This window comes from Euleptes europaea, chromosome 8, assembly GCF_029931775.1.
Source record: "Euleptes europaea isolate rEulEur1 chromosome 8, rEulEur1.hap1, whole genome shotgun sequence".
Classification (NCBI taxonomy): Eukaryota; Metazoa; Chordata; class Lepidosauria; order Squamata; family Sphaerodactylidae; genus Euleptes; species Euleptes europaea.
This window is the reverse complement of record NC_079319.1, coordinates 56,362,139-56,380,498: the sequence shown is the minus strand read 5'-3', so window position 1 is coordinate 56,380,498 and position 18,360 is coordinate 56,362,139. Positions and strand designations below refer to the sequence as shown.

The following is an 18,360-nucleotide window of genomic DNA, read 5'->3' as shown; positions in this document are numbered from 1 at the left end:
CCAATTAACCCTCATCCCTTTTAGTATCTATGTAGCTGCACACTTAATATTCTGGAGATATTCTATTTGCAAGACATTTTTGTCCTTTTGATGTATGTGAAGTATCTTAAAACCACACACAAGTGTTTTTCATTGTGAATATGTAACACAATTAGCAGTCTTGCATCCCTATTTTTTCATGCATAAATACTACAGACTCCATATAGAAATATTTTCACTTCTAACAATGTACTTTTTAAAGATGATATGTAAAATGGACACTTAGAGCCCATTCCTGAAAGGGGGGGCAGAGCTCTTTAGGAGCTGGTGTGTACGTGCCACTTTATTATGGAATAAAGTGGCACCTATGTAGGGTTGCCAAGTCCCTCTTTGCCACCGGAGGGAGGTTTTTGGGGCGGAGCCTGAGGAGAATGGTGTTTGGGGAGGAGAGGGACTTCAATGCCATAGAATCCAATTGCCAAAGAGGCAATTTTCTCCAGGGGAACTGATCTCTATCAGCTGGAGATCAGTTGTAATAGCTGGAGATCTCCCGCTAGTACCTGGAGGTTGGCAACCCTACACCCTACAGTGTGGGGGCAAACATGCCAGTGTTTGGGAGCCGCAGAGCTCCACCGGAACCCCTGCCAGCACAGCCACTCGGTGAACTAAATCCTGAAAGAGAAAGCCCGTGCCGGTGTGGGGGAGGCGTTCCCGGGGCGTTCCCAGGGGCAGAGCTGATACTAGTTGGCCTCCTAACCCCTCTCAGCCTGGGAACACCCTCTCACACAGCAGCGTGGCTACAACACCTTTTGTTCTCGATGGGGCGTCTTTTCCTTTTTTTTTCTATTTGTTTTTGTTTTTTAAATACCTTTTTTTTACCTCCACAGTGGCCGGGAAGCCTCTAAGGAGGCGGTGCTGATATGCTGCTCCCGACCACCGCGGAAATAGTTTCCCTCAGGAATGGGCTGCAAGTTGGCCTATAAATGGCAAGCTCATGTTGCTCCCCAAATCCAGTATTTAGAATACTATGTTCCATGTTCTCAGAAAATGTATGTCTCTATCTATTATCCAGAATCTAAAGAACTTTAAACTTTTTTTGGTCAAACTGCAACAGTTACTCTCTTGCAATATGGTAAAGGGCCTCAAAATATCCCACCTACCAATTTTTTCCTGTGCTATGCTTTCTTCCAATTTAAAAAACCCAACAACCCTAAAAACTCTAGTACATCCTTCAAAACAAATGGAGCATGTACATTTTGTACTTAGGGACTGAACTCTCTGCCTCTTTCTAATATAAGGTATCAGCCAGGATACATGGAACCAGAAATAAGTAAAACAGCTCTCCCCACATGGCCCTTTTCTGCCCTCCCCCCTGGTTTTGGTGTCATGTGTTTGCGTGTTTCTATGATTTTACTGAATTGTTTGATATGTACTTTATTTTAACCTCTGGTTTAATGTTGAAATAATTTAATGTTTGCTACCTTAGGCACCCTATTTGTGTAGAACGGCAGCACAGAAATGCTTTAAACAAATAAATAAATATGTCCTGGAGAAACTGAGCACATTTCAGTCAAAATATGAGTGTGTCTGAATAAGGAGTATTCCATAACACATAAGTTATGAAAGTTCTGTATAATACTGAGAATGAAAATTGTTCATTTAGCCTATATTAAACTTAAAACCCCCCACTATATGCAGAATTCTCTAGTTTATAGTCTTTTATACCAAAGAATGTAAAGTAGTTTCATAATGTGTGTGAAAACAGTCAGAATTTTGCAGCTGCCTTTGGAGAATAGCTTTTATTTTCTTTGCATTCTAATTATAGATGCATTTATTTATCAGTGCTGGGCTGTTCCAACAGAATGGAATCTCATTGTGCTAGGCAAAAACATACTTCAAGCATTACAGAGAACTAAAATTACTAAAAAAAATCTAGTATGTTGCTTTGAGACTCAAAGTGGTCTGCTTTTTCTCAAGGGAACAAGCTTACAGCATACAATTATTGCTGCAATTTAAAAGGTGCATTATGTGATTCTTCTCCTCAAGTACTCCCTTTTCTGTTAATTCTACAGTGCATTCTTTGAGAACTGCATAACTTCACTGCTAAGCAGTTGTACTGGTTTATGATTAGTTTTAGCAACCATGTTTTAAACTTTTTTTCGTTGTTGCTGTCAACAGCAACCCACTTATGGCGACTTCATGGGGTTTTCAAGGTAAGAGAGGTGGTTTGCCATTGCCTTCCTCTGCATAGCAACCCTGGACTTTCTTGGAGGTCTCCCGTCCAAATACTAACCCGAGGCAACCCTGGTTAGTTTCCAAGCTCTGATGAGATCAGGCTACACTGGGCTATTCAGGTCAGGCTGCTTTAGGTTACTATCAAGCAAAGACAGAGATACATATAGCAGGACAGGAACTGACTAGTGCTTCACTTGATCAGTCATTCTGTTCTATTCCCCTTTTGCCTGATCTTGCTGAGGAATTTGATGGGCTAGAATATGACTGACCCAATGTTCCAACTATGGATCAAGCTAATCTCAAGTAGAGTTCTCCTTGCAGAAAATGGTTTTCCCACTGCAGTATTCTACAGCTCCAACAAGCAGGTCCTGAAGAGATGAGAGGATCCTCAGAACCAGCAAGGATCACTGCAGAAGGCTTGAAGAGAGTAGAGGGGACTGGTGGAAATTCCTTCCTTCAGCAGAACTGGCTCAGAGTCATAGAAAGGTTAATACAATTCAAATCACATTTTGCAGTCATGTGCTTATATGCACAGTCAAGTTATTTCAGAGACTGCAAAGACCAAAAAAGTATGCATTACATAGCCACATTTTTTCTTTCTCCTTCATTTAGCCCTCTGACTGAAAGCAAGAAACAAAAACCACTTTTGCAATCCTCAGTACGCTTTACGCTTTCTATGTATACTAGAATACCATTTCTACAAGGACGCAAAGTCATATACTGTTATTACCAAGGATTAATGTATTCATTTATCTCTAATAAAACTCTGCTTTATATCTGTTTACAGGTAGAAAGATTAGCGCCACTGATTACAATGAGGTCCCCTCTACACATTAGCAAAAATATATGCATGACTTTATACAAATGTCCATCACCAGTTACTTGAAAATTAATCCTGCAATAGCAATTTATTTTTTAAAAAATATAATCACTGATTATAATACTAAATTGCTGAAAAGAAATTGATTTAAAGGGTCCATCCTCTCCAACAACCCTCTACCCAGTTCCACACCCACTTGACTGCCTGGAGGACAGAAAGCTGGCCACAGAGAAGAGAGAGTCAAACAACCACCCCAGCAGCCAGCCAGCGAATGAGCAGGCTGCCCACAGTAGGATGATGTTGATTTTACTCCCCTTTTGCCACATCAAGTTGTTCTTCTCCAGGAGCCTTGGCTACCTCACCTGAGCTACTGTGTCTCCTGCTGAGGAGAGAGCAAGAAGGCAGAAAGGGAAGCCCCTCCCCTTGTTCCAGAAACATGAGGGCTGGCTAAGGTTCAACAGTGGTGGGGAGAGACAGCCCTACACACTCAGAGGCACTCTGACGACTTGTGATATAGATTTAATATTACCGGTAATAGCTACATCTGATATTTTGTGTGTGTGGCCCTGGCCTGGATGGCCCAGGCTAGCCCAGTCTCATCAGATCTTGGAAGCTAAACAGGGCCAGCCCTGGTTGGTATTTGGATGGGAGATCACTGAAGAAGTCCAGGGTAGCTATGCAGAGGCAGGCAATGGCAAATCTCCTCTGAACATCTCTTGCCTTGAGACTCCTATACAGAATCAGGCAATAGCAAGCCGCCTCTGTTAGTCTCTTGCCTTGATAAAACCACAGGGCTACCATAAGTTGGTTGTGACTTGACAGCACTTTACTCACACACACTTGTGTGTAAAGTGGCATGAGGTGGCATACAGGGCATAAAGTAATCATCTGGCTCTTTTGTTGTCATCTGGTGAATGTGGCTCTCCATGAGCCATGGAGTGAGTACCACTGGACGAAAACATACAACGTATAGCAAAGAACAAATTACAAAAGTGTAGTGATCCCAAGTTATTTGAAGAGTATACTATAAATACAGTAAATATGTATTTTAAAAGTTGCACTGTATTTGAGCCAACAACTAAAAGATATGAACAGACTACAGTACAGATTGAAAATAACATCTTCTTATGATAAGCCAAAGTTAAGGCTTTTAAGTTATCATTGATTTCAACAGTAGAGTTAATCACATGCTTCATTCTAATTGCAATAAATGGGTCTTTAAAATGCTTATTTTTAGCATGAGCATGCATGTGTGAGTCAAGTCCCAGAGTTACCCACTGCCAGTTCTAATGCTTTAACCCATAAATTGTCCCACTTTTAAAAAATATACTATTAGTGCAGGAACTAGTAGTGAAGTTATCTGTTTTAAACAAGCTTACTCACCGGCACATTTTGTCCTTGTTTTAAGTGCTGGACCTGGAGATCCAGTACCTCCTTCACCTGGTCTAGTGAGCAGCACACTGATTTCATATTCTGTGTCAGGATCCAGATGTCCAATTTTATAGCTTGTCGAGTCAACAGGTTGTATGTCATACCAGCTTCCACTTGAAGTGCGATATTCTACCTCTCTTTCAATAATGGGCCCATCTCCATTGATAGAATTTGCATTCAACTGTATCCATAAGTAGGTTGCGCCAACAGAGGACAGCTGAGGTGGTGCAATAGGAACGGGTGGCTCTGAAACAAATAATAATTGTAATTAAAACATAAAGCCAATACAGTTACCAATACCTTTATATAATTTTAGCTTTCTTTTTAAAAAATCCCAAAGTGAATATTTATGTTACACACTATATTTGTAAACTGGGTGACAGCATTATTACTATTAGCTTCTATCTTTTTTTCCTTCAGATTTCATGATACAGGACAATACCACACCAAATGTACAGGTAAATTTATTTTACAGATACAGATTTTTTTCTTTGGGGTGCTGGTTTAACCATGGATCTGTTTGTTCTCAGAGTGTTGCACTCTTACCTTCTTTCTTTTCTCCTTTCCATTTGAAGTGCAACACTCTAGAATAGCAAGCCCCTGAATCCTCAGGCCATACCATCAGGGTCCAGAGACAGTGAAGTTCAAGACAACAGTGAAGTTGTCTTGCTGTTGCTCATGGCCCAGCCAGTGAATTGCATTGTTGGTCATCTGGGCCTCCCCTGACCTTAAATGAGTTCCTCAAGGCCAAACTAGACATTACAATTTACACGAGGTTGTCACTGTAGGTTCTACTTTTGTGTTATGCACTAATATTTTATAAATACCAGATTTTTATCAATTTTTGTAATTTGTATCAGTTTTACAGTCTTCTCAAGTTAATTTGATGTATTAACTTCTGGGTGGTCAAATAGACCTTATCAATAAACTTGACTTGACACTGTAGGTTCAAGTTCCCACTGGCAACTACATATAGAAGCACCTCAGGGGAATGATTCATATCAAGACTGCAGTGAAGGGGGAAGAGATGCTCTTGCCTTCCTCCCTCACTGTTTTTCAAATGCAAAAGGGTACCGGGGATCCTTACCGGACACTATTTCGGGTTGGGAAAATGGTGTCGGCAAAGGCAAGGGCCCTTCCTCCTCTTGTGTAGTGGTCATGAGGTGAACCTCCACAGTGCTTTTAAACAGAATTACCACCAAGAACTCACATCTGCAGTATAGCTGCACGTTCCCATGGTGAACTTGTGTAAAATGTAATGTCTAGTTTGGCCCTCAGCATTGTAATGACATGTCTACATCGCTTGCTTATTCCACTTATAGCCTGACAATGTCCCTCACTTGTTCCTATTTTGGGCACACATTGCTATGGAACACTCAAAGAATTTCATTGGTAGAGAGCAGCCATCCCTAAGGGGGTAATAAAGACCATGAAGCAGTGGGTATTTGGGAACTGAATTACACAGTTATTTGTACTAACCAAGCCTTTAGGCCAGGGGTTCTCAACAAGGGGGGAATTTTAGGGTTCCAGGGGGGAATTTGGACCACTATTCAGCAAGTGTGATGTCCTGTAGATTATGTACAATCTGTAAAATTTTAGGGTTTTTTTTTTTTTTTTTTAGTTAGACTATCTTGGGAAGGGGGGAATTATATTCTGAACAATGGTGAAAGGGGGGAATGGAGCAAAAAAGGTTGAGAACCACTTCTTTAGCCCATGCAACAAAGATGAAATCAACAAATCGTATCCTAGTTGGTTCCCCATCTACCAAAAGTGATCCTTCCCAAAATTGAAATAAAAATGTTAAATAGCTTTGAATAAATCGTTTAAAAGCCTGAACAAAAACAAGCTACCTAGTCCAGCCATCAATCAGTATATGCAGCATTACAAAGATACATAGACAGCAAAGTCAGCTCCACCCCGGAATGTCCCCTTTGGTGCCGTCATTAGTCCCTGCGCTGGAACTCCGCCACCTACAGCTGCTGCGCCACTCCCTTCCGCCATCATCAGTGGTACTGTGCCAGCATAGGTGCCACTTTAGATGGCGTATGTGGCATCTACACCAGCGCAGGGGTCATGTCACCTCCAGAGGTGTTCCCCTCCCCTTTGGATGGCTCTATTAGATTCTCTACCTCTTGAAAACTGTGGATAAATTTTCAGTTATTTTTATAGTTTAATTACTAATACGCCACTTCATAAACACATGCTTATGTATCTGTTGCAGTTTAGTTACCATTTTTTTCACTGCACTAGTGTAATTTAAGAGAAGGAAAGGACTTTACTTTTAAAACTTAGTAAAATATGCTTAATCCATACATTGTATTCATTATTACATAATATTTAATAGTTCATATTATACTTTTATTCATCTCTTATCCTTAGTAGCTTTATCCAGTAAAAGATATTCCCCACCCCTAACTCAGCCAAGGACTACAGTTAATGATGGCACTTAGATGGTAAATGTCATACACAAAATGTACAGCTACAAGATGTGACATTACATATTTCCACATTAATGAGTTGTTGCCACTGACTCGCATAGGATAAAAAGTGACAAATCTGGCAGCAGCTCAAAATGATGGCAAAAATTATTATTATTGTTCAATACAGATATCAGATCAAATATATAGTGAACATTAAGAAAACAGTTTATCATGTAGCCATTTAGAAACACCAAGGGACAATGCTAAACTAGATTAACCATTTCAGTATTTAATAATTCATGGCAACTGCAAAGACACAATTTCTCTGCTACTTATAAATGAAAGCTTTATGCAGCATGTGTGCAATTTACATAGCTGTTCTTAAGTCAAAATGATTTAGCTGCATTTTCAATCATTAGGCTGTTTCTTCAACCAAAGCATGGACTGGAACTTTGATAGAATATCCCAAGGCACTTAGGTAGCCATGCTGAAACAAAAGTTAATTATGCTTAAATTTGAAGTGCTAGTAAGGACCGTTGAACTGCCATTCAAAAGTCAAACTCAGGACTGAGGCTACAAAGGTTAGTGCTTACAACCAAGTCACTTTAGCTCTTACAAGTATTTGAAATAGACTTGACCTTAATGGTTTTTCATCCCTAAGGGTATTTTCTGAACTCCAAAATATGGGTACCAGGCAAAGCATGGCTTGTTTTGTTCTAGAGTAGGATGTTCTGCATCCAGTATGAAACTTAGCACAAGTAAATACCGCATGGAGCACAGCAAATTCAGAATGGAATATGCAAAACTGATAACGTCATCTATGTTTGCAGTATTTACAAGGAGGGTATGTGTGAAACCTGTGTCTGTGGTGCTGAACTCTGGAGCACGTATTTCACACATACAAGTTATTAACTGGGGTTGCAGTTCAAGCAATGAGTAGGCATTTGTGAAGAGATTTTATAATGGCTTCTTCACATGATGTGGCCACAATGAGAAGATGGACTGTCACTATAAAGTGGATTTATGCATGCACCAGCTTCCCTTGCAAATCAGCCTTTGCCACATAACTCTCTTTTTGTCACAAGCTTCTGTTAGGATTGTTGCTATTCTAGGGTGAAGTTGATTTCACATTTGTCAGCCCTCCATTTTCAACCTGAATCTGATTTCAGTTCTCCCTTCTGCACACTGATCCCCTCATTCTTTATTTGTCCCATTTCCTCACACCAATTTTTATGAATATGTTATTTTCATGTCAATGTGTATAAATGATCTATGCTGTACATATAAAATGGCATATAAATTTTGTACAAAATCATACATCCATAATACAAACTAATCTATAAAGCCAACAGCAAAAACTGGAGAATGAGACCTGCTGACAAAAAACATAAAAAGATACAAAATAGGGTATGATTGTTCATTCCTATTGTAGAGACAGATCCATATGTATATTAATAAATATTTAAATAAAACCTTAAATTAACAATCGTGACCAGTATGATATAGTAAAGGTACAATAGATTTGGATTAGATGGGGTTTAAAATCTCCATTTATGAATTTACTCTCATTATCTCACAAGATTTATTCCAAGGACAGAATGGATTAATCCCATGTATGCTACTCTGAGCAGCTAGAAGTAAATGTGGGGTAGGCATATGATATGTAACTTTAGTAAATGTAAATAAATATTAATTTGAATTGATGTAGTTAATAGAGATTACTGTAGGGATCTGTCCAGATGGTAAACTCCCAGGTGGGTGCTGTTACACATATGACCAACAATGTAGGACTGTTTGGATGAAAGGCAGGCAGATATACCCTTGGTACATGGTATACACCTCGGATGAGCACCTTTGTCAAACCACACTGACTTTCCATGACAGCTTTGGATATTACCCAGAATCATCAAAAAAGAAGGTTCACAGCAGTTTTTCCTAATAATCTGAATTATTTTCCTAATAATCTGAATTCCAAGACCACGGTTACACAGCCCGGATAACCTACAAGAACCAATCTGAAGGGCTATTGTAGAAAATTAAATTAAATCAGCATCTGCCACAGATAACAAAGGTGCATCTACATCACATAATTTCCGAATTAAACAATTCTAGATTCTGTCCATCAGCTGTTAATAAGAGACACTTTTACTTTTTGCTGACAAGGTGACCAGGTAGGATTATACTGCATGTTAGCAGCTCTGGGCCATTTCTGTTACAAAGTCAGAAGACTATGAAGGACTAAAAGATTCACAGTTGGCCTTAGAGCAATGAAGCATGTATGGCATATCATCACTGCCATGCCCCCAGAGTTGTAAGGTGCTTTGAAGTGCACCAGGGAATCCCTCGGATCTTGACAGCTGCTTATTTTCCCAGGGAAGAGAGCCATAAAATGCTCCAAGAGGTCAGCGGAGATGCCTTTCCACAGAGAGATAAACATTTGCGCTACCTAACAGATCTGGGTATTGAAATCTGTGGGATGTGCACCCTGGGTTGACTGGGAGACTGGGCTTCAACTTCCCATGTGGGGAAGAGTTCCCTACATCTGGATTGGGTAGAGACTTTCCACAGCAAAGGCAGGAAGGGTTAAAAGGTTGATAACAACTGTTAGTCTTTGTTCAAATGCTGGAGGTCAGATTCCCCTGCATGGGGCAGATTGGGATCAGAGAGTGAAATGGGATCTCCCCCCCCCCCCCACACACACAATAAACTTCTAAAATCTCTCCTGGGAGTATTTAAGAGCATGTCTTCCATCAAAATGAAAACAAAAACAAATCTGCTCCCAGAATAGGTGGAAGTTTAGGTAGAAACTAGGTTGCCGAATGGTTATTTACACCATTTAATTCTACTAGTTCCAGAATCTGGCTCTATAAAATACATAATTTGATCCAATCATATGGGTTTTCCAAGAATGCAGCACTATATTAGAGATATTTTTGTACACTGAGACTTTATGTAAAATTAGCACTTTGGTAAGCAATGATTAATTTTCAGTACAGACTGAAAAAATTACTTACAAGATATGTCCAAGTTTTATTTTTTTTTAAAATGTTGTCCATTATAGTATAGTGAAGTGCCTTTCAATCTGTGTCATTGTATTTGTGGGAAAAGACAGAGGAAGACATCCTTTAAATGTTTCACAGTATTATTTATGAGACCTTTTGAAATAAATATTACTAAAGCACTTTCTCTAAGACTAAAAGTAGTGGTCCTACCAATAGAAACTGGTGTTCTTCTGGTCAATAGCAAATCAGGAGATTTCTCGCATAGTGGCAATGCTCTTTCACCATGACATCCGCAAATCAATAACTTTGCCTACATATTGTGAACTATACTCATGATGCTTGCTGCTGAACATCACTTGATGTGGACTATTTTTACTCTGCAAAATTCAATTGTGTCTATTTCATGATTGTTTCTCACCTGGTAAATTTTATTTTCTTATTTGTAACTGTAATTCTGTTGACATGTTTTGTTACGGCCAAACAAACTGATAGAAAGGTGTTATTTTAAAACACATATACTTAAGCATTTTCTCTTTCAACACTGCTGACTCCCGGGAATTACCTTTTCATAGTTTTCAAAAAACTATTTCCCCCTTAATTTCGCAATACCTGCTGTGTTAGAAAGATCTTTGCACCTTCAATGCTATTTTAGGTGCTAAATCTTTCATTTGACGAGAAGACATAAATGCCACAATCAGTGCAGATGGCTGCCCTCCCATGCCCTACTTAAAAACCTAACAAAACTCCTTCTGGCCAGTCTAACACCTAGGTTTACCTGGTACGAACTCAATAAGCAGTTTGAACTCTGCAATAATCTGGTATCTTCTCAGACAGGATCATTCTGTTTTCCTAAATCTAATCTATGTTGCAGCTGATCACTATCAGAAAAAAATTAAAAAATTAATGAAGCATGGGTATAAATACTAATTTACTTCCCCAAATATGTTTAATCAATCTGCCTTAATGTTTTCCTTCTCCACAATGTTTGATTACTTGTACATTGTTGGAAAAGAGGTACTGAGTTGGGTTTCCTACTTTGTTTTGCTTTTTTAACAATGTGCAGGTTATGAGGTAAGTCAAATTCCGTGTATTGAATTGGATAAAATGAGATTTCAATCCAGTCCCTTGACAAACACAGAAGAGGATATTATATACCATAAACATACCGAGTGACAAAAAAAAAACAGAGCCGCCTGCCGCCAGGGGGTCCACCCCTTCTAATGGCGGCGCTGCCAGACCTGAGCAGACCAGGTCCCATGCACTGCCAAACTAGGGCTGTCAATTCGGTTCGGCCTGAACTGAAAATCAACCGAATTTCCCCTGATTCAATGCTTTTTTGTTCGGACGGATCCGAACTCAAAACTGGTGGGCAACCGGGGGGGCCAAATTCAGCGAGTTCGGGAGTTCGTGAATAAATTCGGCAAATTCGGCCGTCAGTAAGCAGCATAACCGTCAGTAAGCAGCATTCTCCTCCCCCGGCCAATCGGTGGCCAAGCTGGGTCTTCTTCTGGCCAATCAGTCAGGATTGAGTACTGGAGGAATCAGCTGATGTGCGGCCCGGCCAGGAAGAGAGAGAGAGAGAGAGAAATCCTCGTGTGTGTGTGTGGGGTGCTTGTGCACATTCGCTCCTTTCTGTGGCTGCAGGGGGCGCATTTTTTGGGGTACAGACACAAAACTTTCACTGGAACTTCAGATGAAGCTTCTTAAGGTACCCCCCAAGTTTTGTAAACATTGGGTCAGGGGGTCCCGAGATATGGGCTCCCCCCTTTTTCTTTCCATGGCTGCAGGGGGCGCATTTTTGGGGGTGCAGATCCCAAACTTTGAGCGGAGTTTTAGACCAGTGTTCTTAAGATACTCCCCAAGTTTTGTAAACATTGGGTCAGGGGGTCTCGAGATATGGGCTCTCCCCCTTTTCCCTCCCCCCTTTTCCATTTATGTGGCTGCAGGGGGCGCTTTTTTGGGGATATAGCCCCCAAACTTTTAGCATAGCTTCAGTGAATTATTCTTAAGATACTACCCACGTTTTGTAAAGATGGGTTCAGTGGGGGCAGAAATATCGCCTGCCCCCCTTTTCTCTTTCCATGGCTGCAGGGGGCGCATTTTTGGGGGTGCAGATCCCAAACTTTGACCGGAGTTTCAGACCAGTGTTCTTAAGATACCCCCAAGTTTTGTGAACATTGGGTCAGGGGGTCCCGAGATATGGGCTTTCCCCTTTCCCCTTTTCCCTATTGGGATGAATGGAGCAGCCGATCCTTTGTGCATCTCCTCTCCAGAGCAAAACGTTCCGTGCCTAATTGGAATCATCTTGGATTACAGCCCCTCTTGATGGAACAGAAGACAGCCACAGTAAGACCCCTTTGGGGGCTTTAATCTATAATTTTTCTCCTGTGTATGTGTGTGTGTGTGGGGGAAAGCAGAGTCTGTGTGTGTGTGGGGAGGGAGCAGTTTCTGTGGGTGGGGGGGAAGCCAAAGGGGGCTTTCGTCGGTTCTGCCTGGGGTGTGTGTTCCCCCTCGAGTCTCTCGCTCCCTGGTTTGAGGGGGGAGGTTTCAGTTGTGTGTTGCAAAGGTGTTGTTTAACAAGGTTGTGTTTGCAGTTGTTTTGCTAATTTCTCCGCTGTTGTCGGGGCTGGGAGCTTTGTGCGTGGGCAGCAAGCTCTGCTGAGAGATGCACATTAAGGGTGGGGGGACCCCTTTCAGGGCCCATATCTCAGCCCCCCCCCGACCCAATCTTTACAAAACTTGGGGAGTCTTTCAATAAACGTCCTTTGAAGCTCTGCCAAAAGTTTGGGACCTCTAAGCCCAAAAATGCCCCCCCCAGAGCCGCGGAAAGGCGCGGTTGTGTTTTTAATGGCTTTATTCGGCCGAATTTGTTTCCGAACTTTGAATTCCCGCCGAATTGAACGGATCCGAAGTGGGGGAGTTCGGACTTCGGCACGTACCGAACCCACAAGGGCCAAATTCGGCCGAATCCGAACTGTACCGAATTTTTTTTTTTTGACAGCCCTATGCCAAACCCGTTCCCCTGCATCTCCCTGGTCCCCCATTGGCTCGTTTAGATTCTGGGCGGGGCCCAAGCCGTGCGGGCGGAAGTGCAGGCTGCCCCAGGTGCATCCTGCTTCTCCCACGCTTGCCGCCATAAAATGGCGGCGGGGGAAGGGCCCGCTGCAGGCTTCCATCTGACCGCTGGCCCACCTGATGCCGCCGCTCGCCCCCACAGCCTGCAGAGGAGGCTCGGGCCCCCGCTCCTGGCCCAGTGCACCAAATCAGGCCATTTTGATTAGCCAGGGCCCACTATTATATACCATAAACATACAGAGTGACAAATAATTGGACATACTCCTTTCTTATCAGAATCAATATTTAGGTAAAAATTGAAATATCAGTTTTTAGGAGTCTGTTAAATTGTTCTGTTAATATTTTGACTACAAGTCATGTAAAATATATGTTCATCACATTTCTGACAGACCATTTTTAATGAAGCTGTATTGAGCCATATGATGGCATCTTTTTTTTTTTTTTTGCAAACCTGACAATATGAATGTAAGAATGAACACACTTGTGTAAACTGGGATGTGTTCAATCATCCCAATCAGGTAAGCACAAGGGTCCTGTCAACATAAGAGCCTCTTGCATTAGCAGGATATACCCTGAGCTAATGGAAAGTGCCTTGTGCTAAAAGAGAACACTGCCTTTAACTCAGCATTGTGGTTGAATACAACCTATTTACTAAGCATGGTATTATTCTAAAACTGTAACTACTATACCTGAAGGCTACACATTCATTCCTGCAGCAGCAAACAAAATAATGGTAAAATGTGGGGATTTATTTATTTTATTAGTTATATTTACACTCTCTCTCTTTCAGGGTATATAAATCCAAACCTGTCTAAATTTAGCAAGGGTTTTGCATTGTGTATCTTCTAAGCATAGCCTGGAATTTATACAGCCGGGATCACACACCCAGATTTAAAAATATGTGTATAGTTGGGGATAGGGTTGCCAGCCTCCAGGTGGTGGCTGGAGATCTCTTGGGATTATGACTGATCTCCAGGTGGCAGAGATCAGTTCATCTAGAGAAAATGGCTGCTTTAGAAGGTGGACTCTATGCATTCTACCTAGGGTTGCCAACCACCAGGAGCAGCCTGGAGATCTCCTGGTATTACACTTGATCTCCAGCCAACAGAGATCAGTTCCCCTGGAGAAAACAGCTGCTTTGGAGGGTGGACTCCATGGCATGATATACCAATGAGGTCCCTCCCTTCCCCAAACCCCGCCTTCCCCAGGTTCCACCCTCAAAACTCAAGGTACTTCCCAGCCCAGAACTGGCAACCCTAATTATACCCCATTGAAATTCTATATCTTCCCAACCCCCAACCCCCTCAGGCTCCACCCCCAAAATCTCCAGGTATTTCACAACACAGAGCTGGCCACCCTAGTTGGGGAAGAGAGGAAGGAAATGTCCTAGGAGGAGGTATATGCACATGGAAATTGCTTCTCTGTGCCTTTGCCTCCTAGCAAGACTGATATAATGATACTTTACCTATATAGGTAATAAAGGAATGCAATGAGCAGGATGACATTCCTCTGTATATGAAATACAAAAACAATAAACTCAGTCATTTGTGAACCAAAGGAGGGGTTTTGTTGTCAATACGTGTGGCAGTATGTGAATCATACAGTCACAGAACATTTCACAAATGACAGTATTCACAATTTTCTTTACAAATAAATTATCAGTATGTAAGAAAAATATGCACTGATTCTGGTCAAGGTTGATTCAATAGAAGAAGAGGGAAATAGAAGAAGGCTTCTCCCTTAGCCTGCCTAGCCAAATCTAACTTAGTTTCTCCCTCTCAGGGCCAAACTAGACATGTTCTTATGAGTCGCTAAGTCTGCCAGGGTGATGTGGAACCATTTTATAGTTTGTGTTTTAACCATGGTGCAAGGGGGGGGGGAGAAATGAGGGGCTCCTGTCTCCTCCAGTGCCAATTTCAGAGACACAAGCCCCCCATCCCCCTGTGCCACTCTCCCCAGCAGGATCAGGCCCTGGCAGCATTTTGAAAAGTTAAAAAACAAACTCTAAAATGGCACTGCATCTCTGTGGTGGACTTGGGAATGAAGAATCATCTAGTTTGGTCTTCAGAGTCCATCAGGTGATTGTTATCTTGTTGAAGGGACAGGTGACATGAAAAAAGCCCCTTTCACTAAGCAGAAGTAGGGTCAACATCTATACCGTTGCTAACTTAATGGATCTCAATAGTACGGTTCTTAATACTTTATTAATTTAAGCTGCCTCATGAGTTTTTAAACAGCATCTGGGATATAAATAAAAAAATAAATGCGTGAAGCGGACCTAACAGTACAATTCTAAGCCAAGGATGTAACTCTGCTTTGAATTGCACTGTGAATCATGCCAAAAATTTCCCTCATATACAATAATTAATCCATTACCAAGCCAAAAAAACAACCACCCTGTAATTATTTATTGCCTTTTGGTTCACTGATCGTGTTTAAAACACAAACTTTATGGTAAATATGCAATTTTCTGTTACACACACTTTTTGAAAAATATGAGCAAAATGTAAATCCTTTCTATTAGCAGCAATCCAAATGAGCTTAAATATACCATAAAGTTGTTATTTAAATATAAGCTGTTCCAAGGTCAGCATACTGTTTAAAGTGGGCTTTTGGGTCACATGACCTGCATGTGGTCTCATAAAAGCTATGGCACAAGCAACAGGGATTACCATAATTACTTCATCACGCTACAAGTAGCTAATGGGATTACACCCTAAGGGTAAGCAATTATTCACCACACACAGTGTAATGTGCTGAGAGAGGTGGCTAAATGAAAATATTATAAGGGTATGATAAATAACTTCATGCATGGAAGGGTCAAAGTCAAAGGAAGCAAATTGCAACAACTTCAAACACAATTGACTCTGCAGACAAATCCTTTGTCCTCGGTCTCTCATTTCTTCATAGTTTATGTCAGTTTTCTTGATAACATCTATTTTAGTGATATTTTGTATGGCTACATTTGATTGAGATGTTCTTTAAAATTTTAATTCCTGCTTTTTCACTTTTTGAAAAATCTCAGTTTTGGCCTTTTGCTCCTGAGGTACTGATTGACAAGCATTCATATGGGCAGTCAATTGGGATTATTACAGCAATATTTCAATAGTTTATTCTAAATTGACCTTACTTCTTGCCTTCTCCTAATCACATATAGCTTATCCTCCTTTCAGCAGCTCAACTACTCCTAGGGTTTCCAACCTCCAGGTAATAACTGGAGATCTCCTCCTATTACAACTGATCTCCAGCTGATAGAGATCGGTTCATCTGGAGAAAATGGCTGCTTTGGCAACTGGACTCTATGGCATTGAAGTCCCTCTCCTCCCCAAACCCCAGCCTCCTCAGATACCGCCCCCAAATTCTCCAGGTATTTTCTAACCCGGAGCTGGCAACCTTAACTGCTCCCCACTTCTATACTTTTATTATTAAAACTACATGGCTTGGGAAATAGCCTCCTTTGTACCCAGAATTTGCCTCTGTCGCATAATGATAGTACTGTTTCAGCTGCTGGATGATGGGCAGCCCATTACTGAGCCTTTCAGCAGCCAGGGACAGTATGGCTGAGGTGGTGCTGCGGTGCCTCCAAAGAGCTTTCCTGGCCTACGAAAGGCTTTAAAGAGCCTTTTTAAATTTGAAAACTTGAAAATGGGGCATTTTTCCCCATTGAGAACAGTTTTTCCTGGCGCAGCTATGCTGTTGCTGCAGGGGGCCTTCCCAGCCTGAAAGGGGTCAGGAAGCTGCCTACTGGCAGCTCTGCTCCCTGGGAATGCCTCCCGGGATGATGGCGCAGGGACTTGCCAGTGTCCATGCCACTCTTGGAGGTGCAAGTGGACTGGGCACTGGCGCATGCAACCCGGACGCCGGCGCAGCCACTTCCGCACCTCCTGAGCTCTTTCAGCCTCTGAGCTCAGGAACAGGCTGGGGTATAAATTCTCTCTAGTATTAGAGGAGCATGCCTATTATATTAGGTACTGTGGAACACAGGCAGGATAATGCTGCTGCTGCAGTTGTCTTGTTTGTGGGCTTCCTAGAGGCACCTGGTTGGCCACTTTGTGAACAGACTGCTGGACTTGATGGGACTTGGTCTGATCCAGCATGCCTTTTCTTATGTTCTTAAATGAAATAAATAAGAAATAAATCTGGCAATAATCATTTTTATCAGCTTCAATGAATTTTGAATGCTCATTCTTAAACACGTTTATCAAGAAAAAAAATTCAACATGATAGCCATTATATACCAACACTGCCTTAAAAGAATTTTAAGTATCAACCATCATTAGTTAACGGGAATTTTTTTTCCAAAGGATTATAAGTTGGGGGGGGGGAGGCAATCAGCCCAGTCCAAGAGGGGTACTTACGTCGTGCGTCAGGACGGTGTGGCCATGCCACCTCCTGAACAGCTTCCCGCCCCAAAAAAACATTATTTTAATGCTGGGAAATTCAAACACCCATGAAACTCCCCCATACGGTTGCACAGGAGTTTCACAGGGCTACACCATCTATTTTGCTGGTGTAGCTCCGCAGCAGTGCAAAGGGGTGTTCTCGGGCTGAAAGGGGTTTGGAAGCTTCCTAAAGGCAGCTCTGCCCCTGGGAATGCCCCCCCCCCCGCCCAGACACTGGCACTCGCTTCTGTGAATACAGCAGCATTGTTGCCCAAGGCCCGTGCTGCTCCCTGGAAGCTGGTGTAAGTGGCATGGACGCCAGCATAGGGGTCAAGGCAGCTCCTATGTGGCTCCACCCCCCATTCAGGATTGCATGGTAAAGTTATTATTAAATTATATATTTACTGCACACAAAGGTCCATCTGTACAGGTCTCCTCCCCAGGGGACACACAAAGCACCCCGTAGCTCATAAAAAAGAAAAGGGCATCCTCCGCATACAGAAAATTCTATGTTTGTATCAAAGCTCGCAGAGCTCTGAATCATACTCTGAATCATAGATAGCAGATGTAATACCTTATTTTATCAGATCACCAGTGAAGACACTGGAGCTTTCTCTGGTGTGAATATGTTCAGGAGTCAAGCCTATGCTCTTAACAATTAATAGTTACAATCTGAAATACCTTTAACTATCAGTTCTGCATAATTAGATACTCCAACTCCACCTTCTGTATGAATCATGCACCGGTAACTGCCAGCATCCCGCTTGGTAGCATTCACCACATTAAAAGTAGCTACAAATCGCCGATCATTAAAAACTTTTATGTCCTTCAAGGGTGCATCCCGTCCAAGCAAGCCCTAGTGAAAAAATAAACAAATACAAAATATAATTTACAAATAAAGAAACAAATATTGAAAAGACATTTACAGAATACTTCATAAAAAAGATTAAGCATTTCAGTTATACTATGTAAAATTCATTAACTTTGGATTAAATAATTAACATTTATCTACATTT

General features: G+C 41.6%; 1 protein-coding gene across 6 annotated transcripts in view; it reads right to left on the bottom strand.

The window, feature by feature from the left end:
• PTPRM (protein tyrosine phosphatase receptor type M) overlaps positions 1–18,360 on the bottom strand; it is a 546,095-nt gene that overhangs the window by 313,609 nt on the left and 214,126 nt on the right. For all 6 annotated transcript variants that reach the window (XM_056854227.1, XM_056854228.1, XM_056854229.1 and 3 more), the window contains 2 exons: positions 18,026–18,200; positions 4,418–4,711 (listed from right to left, as the gene is read on the bottom strand). In XM_056854227.1, coding sequence (XP_056710205.1) covers positions 4,418–4,711; positions 18,026–18,200 — 469 coding nt within the window. The remainder of the gene's footprint in view (positions 1–4,417; positions 4,712–18,025; positions 18,201–18,360) is intronic.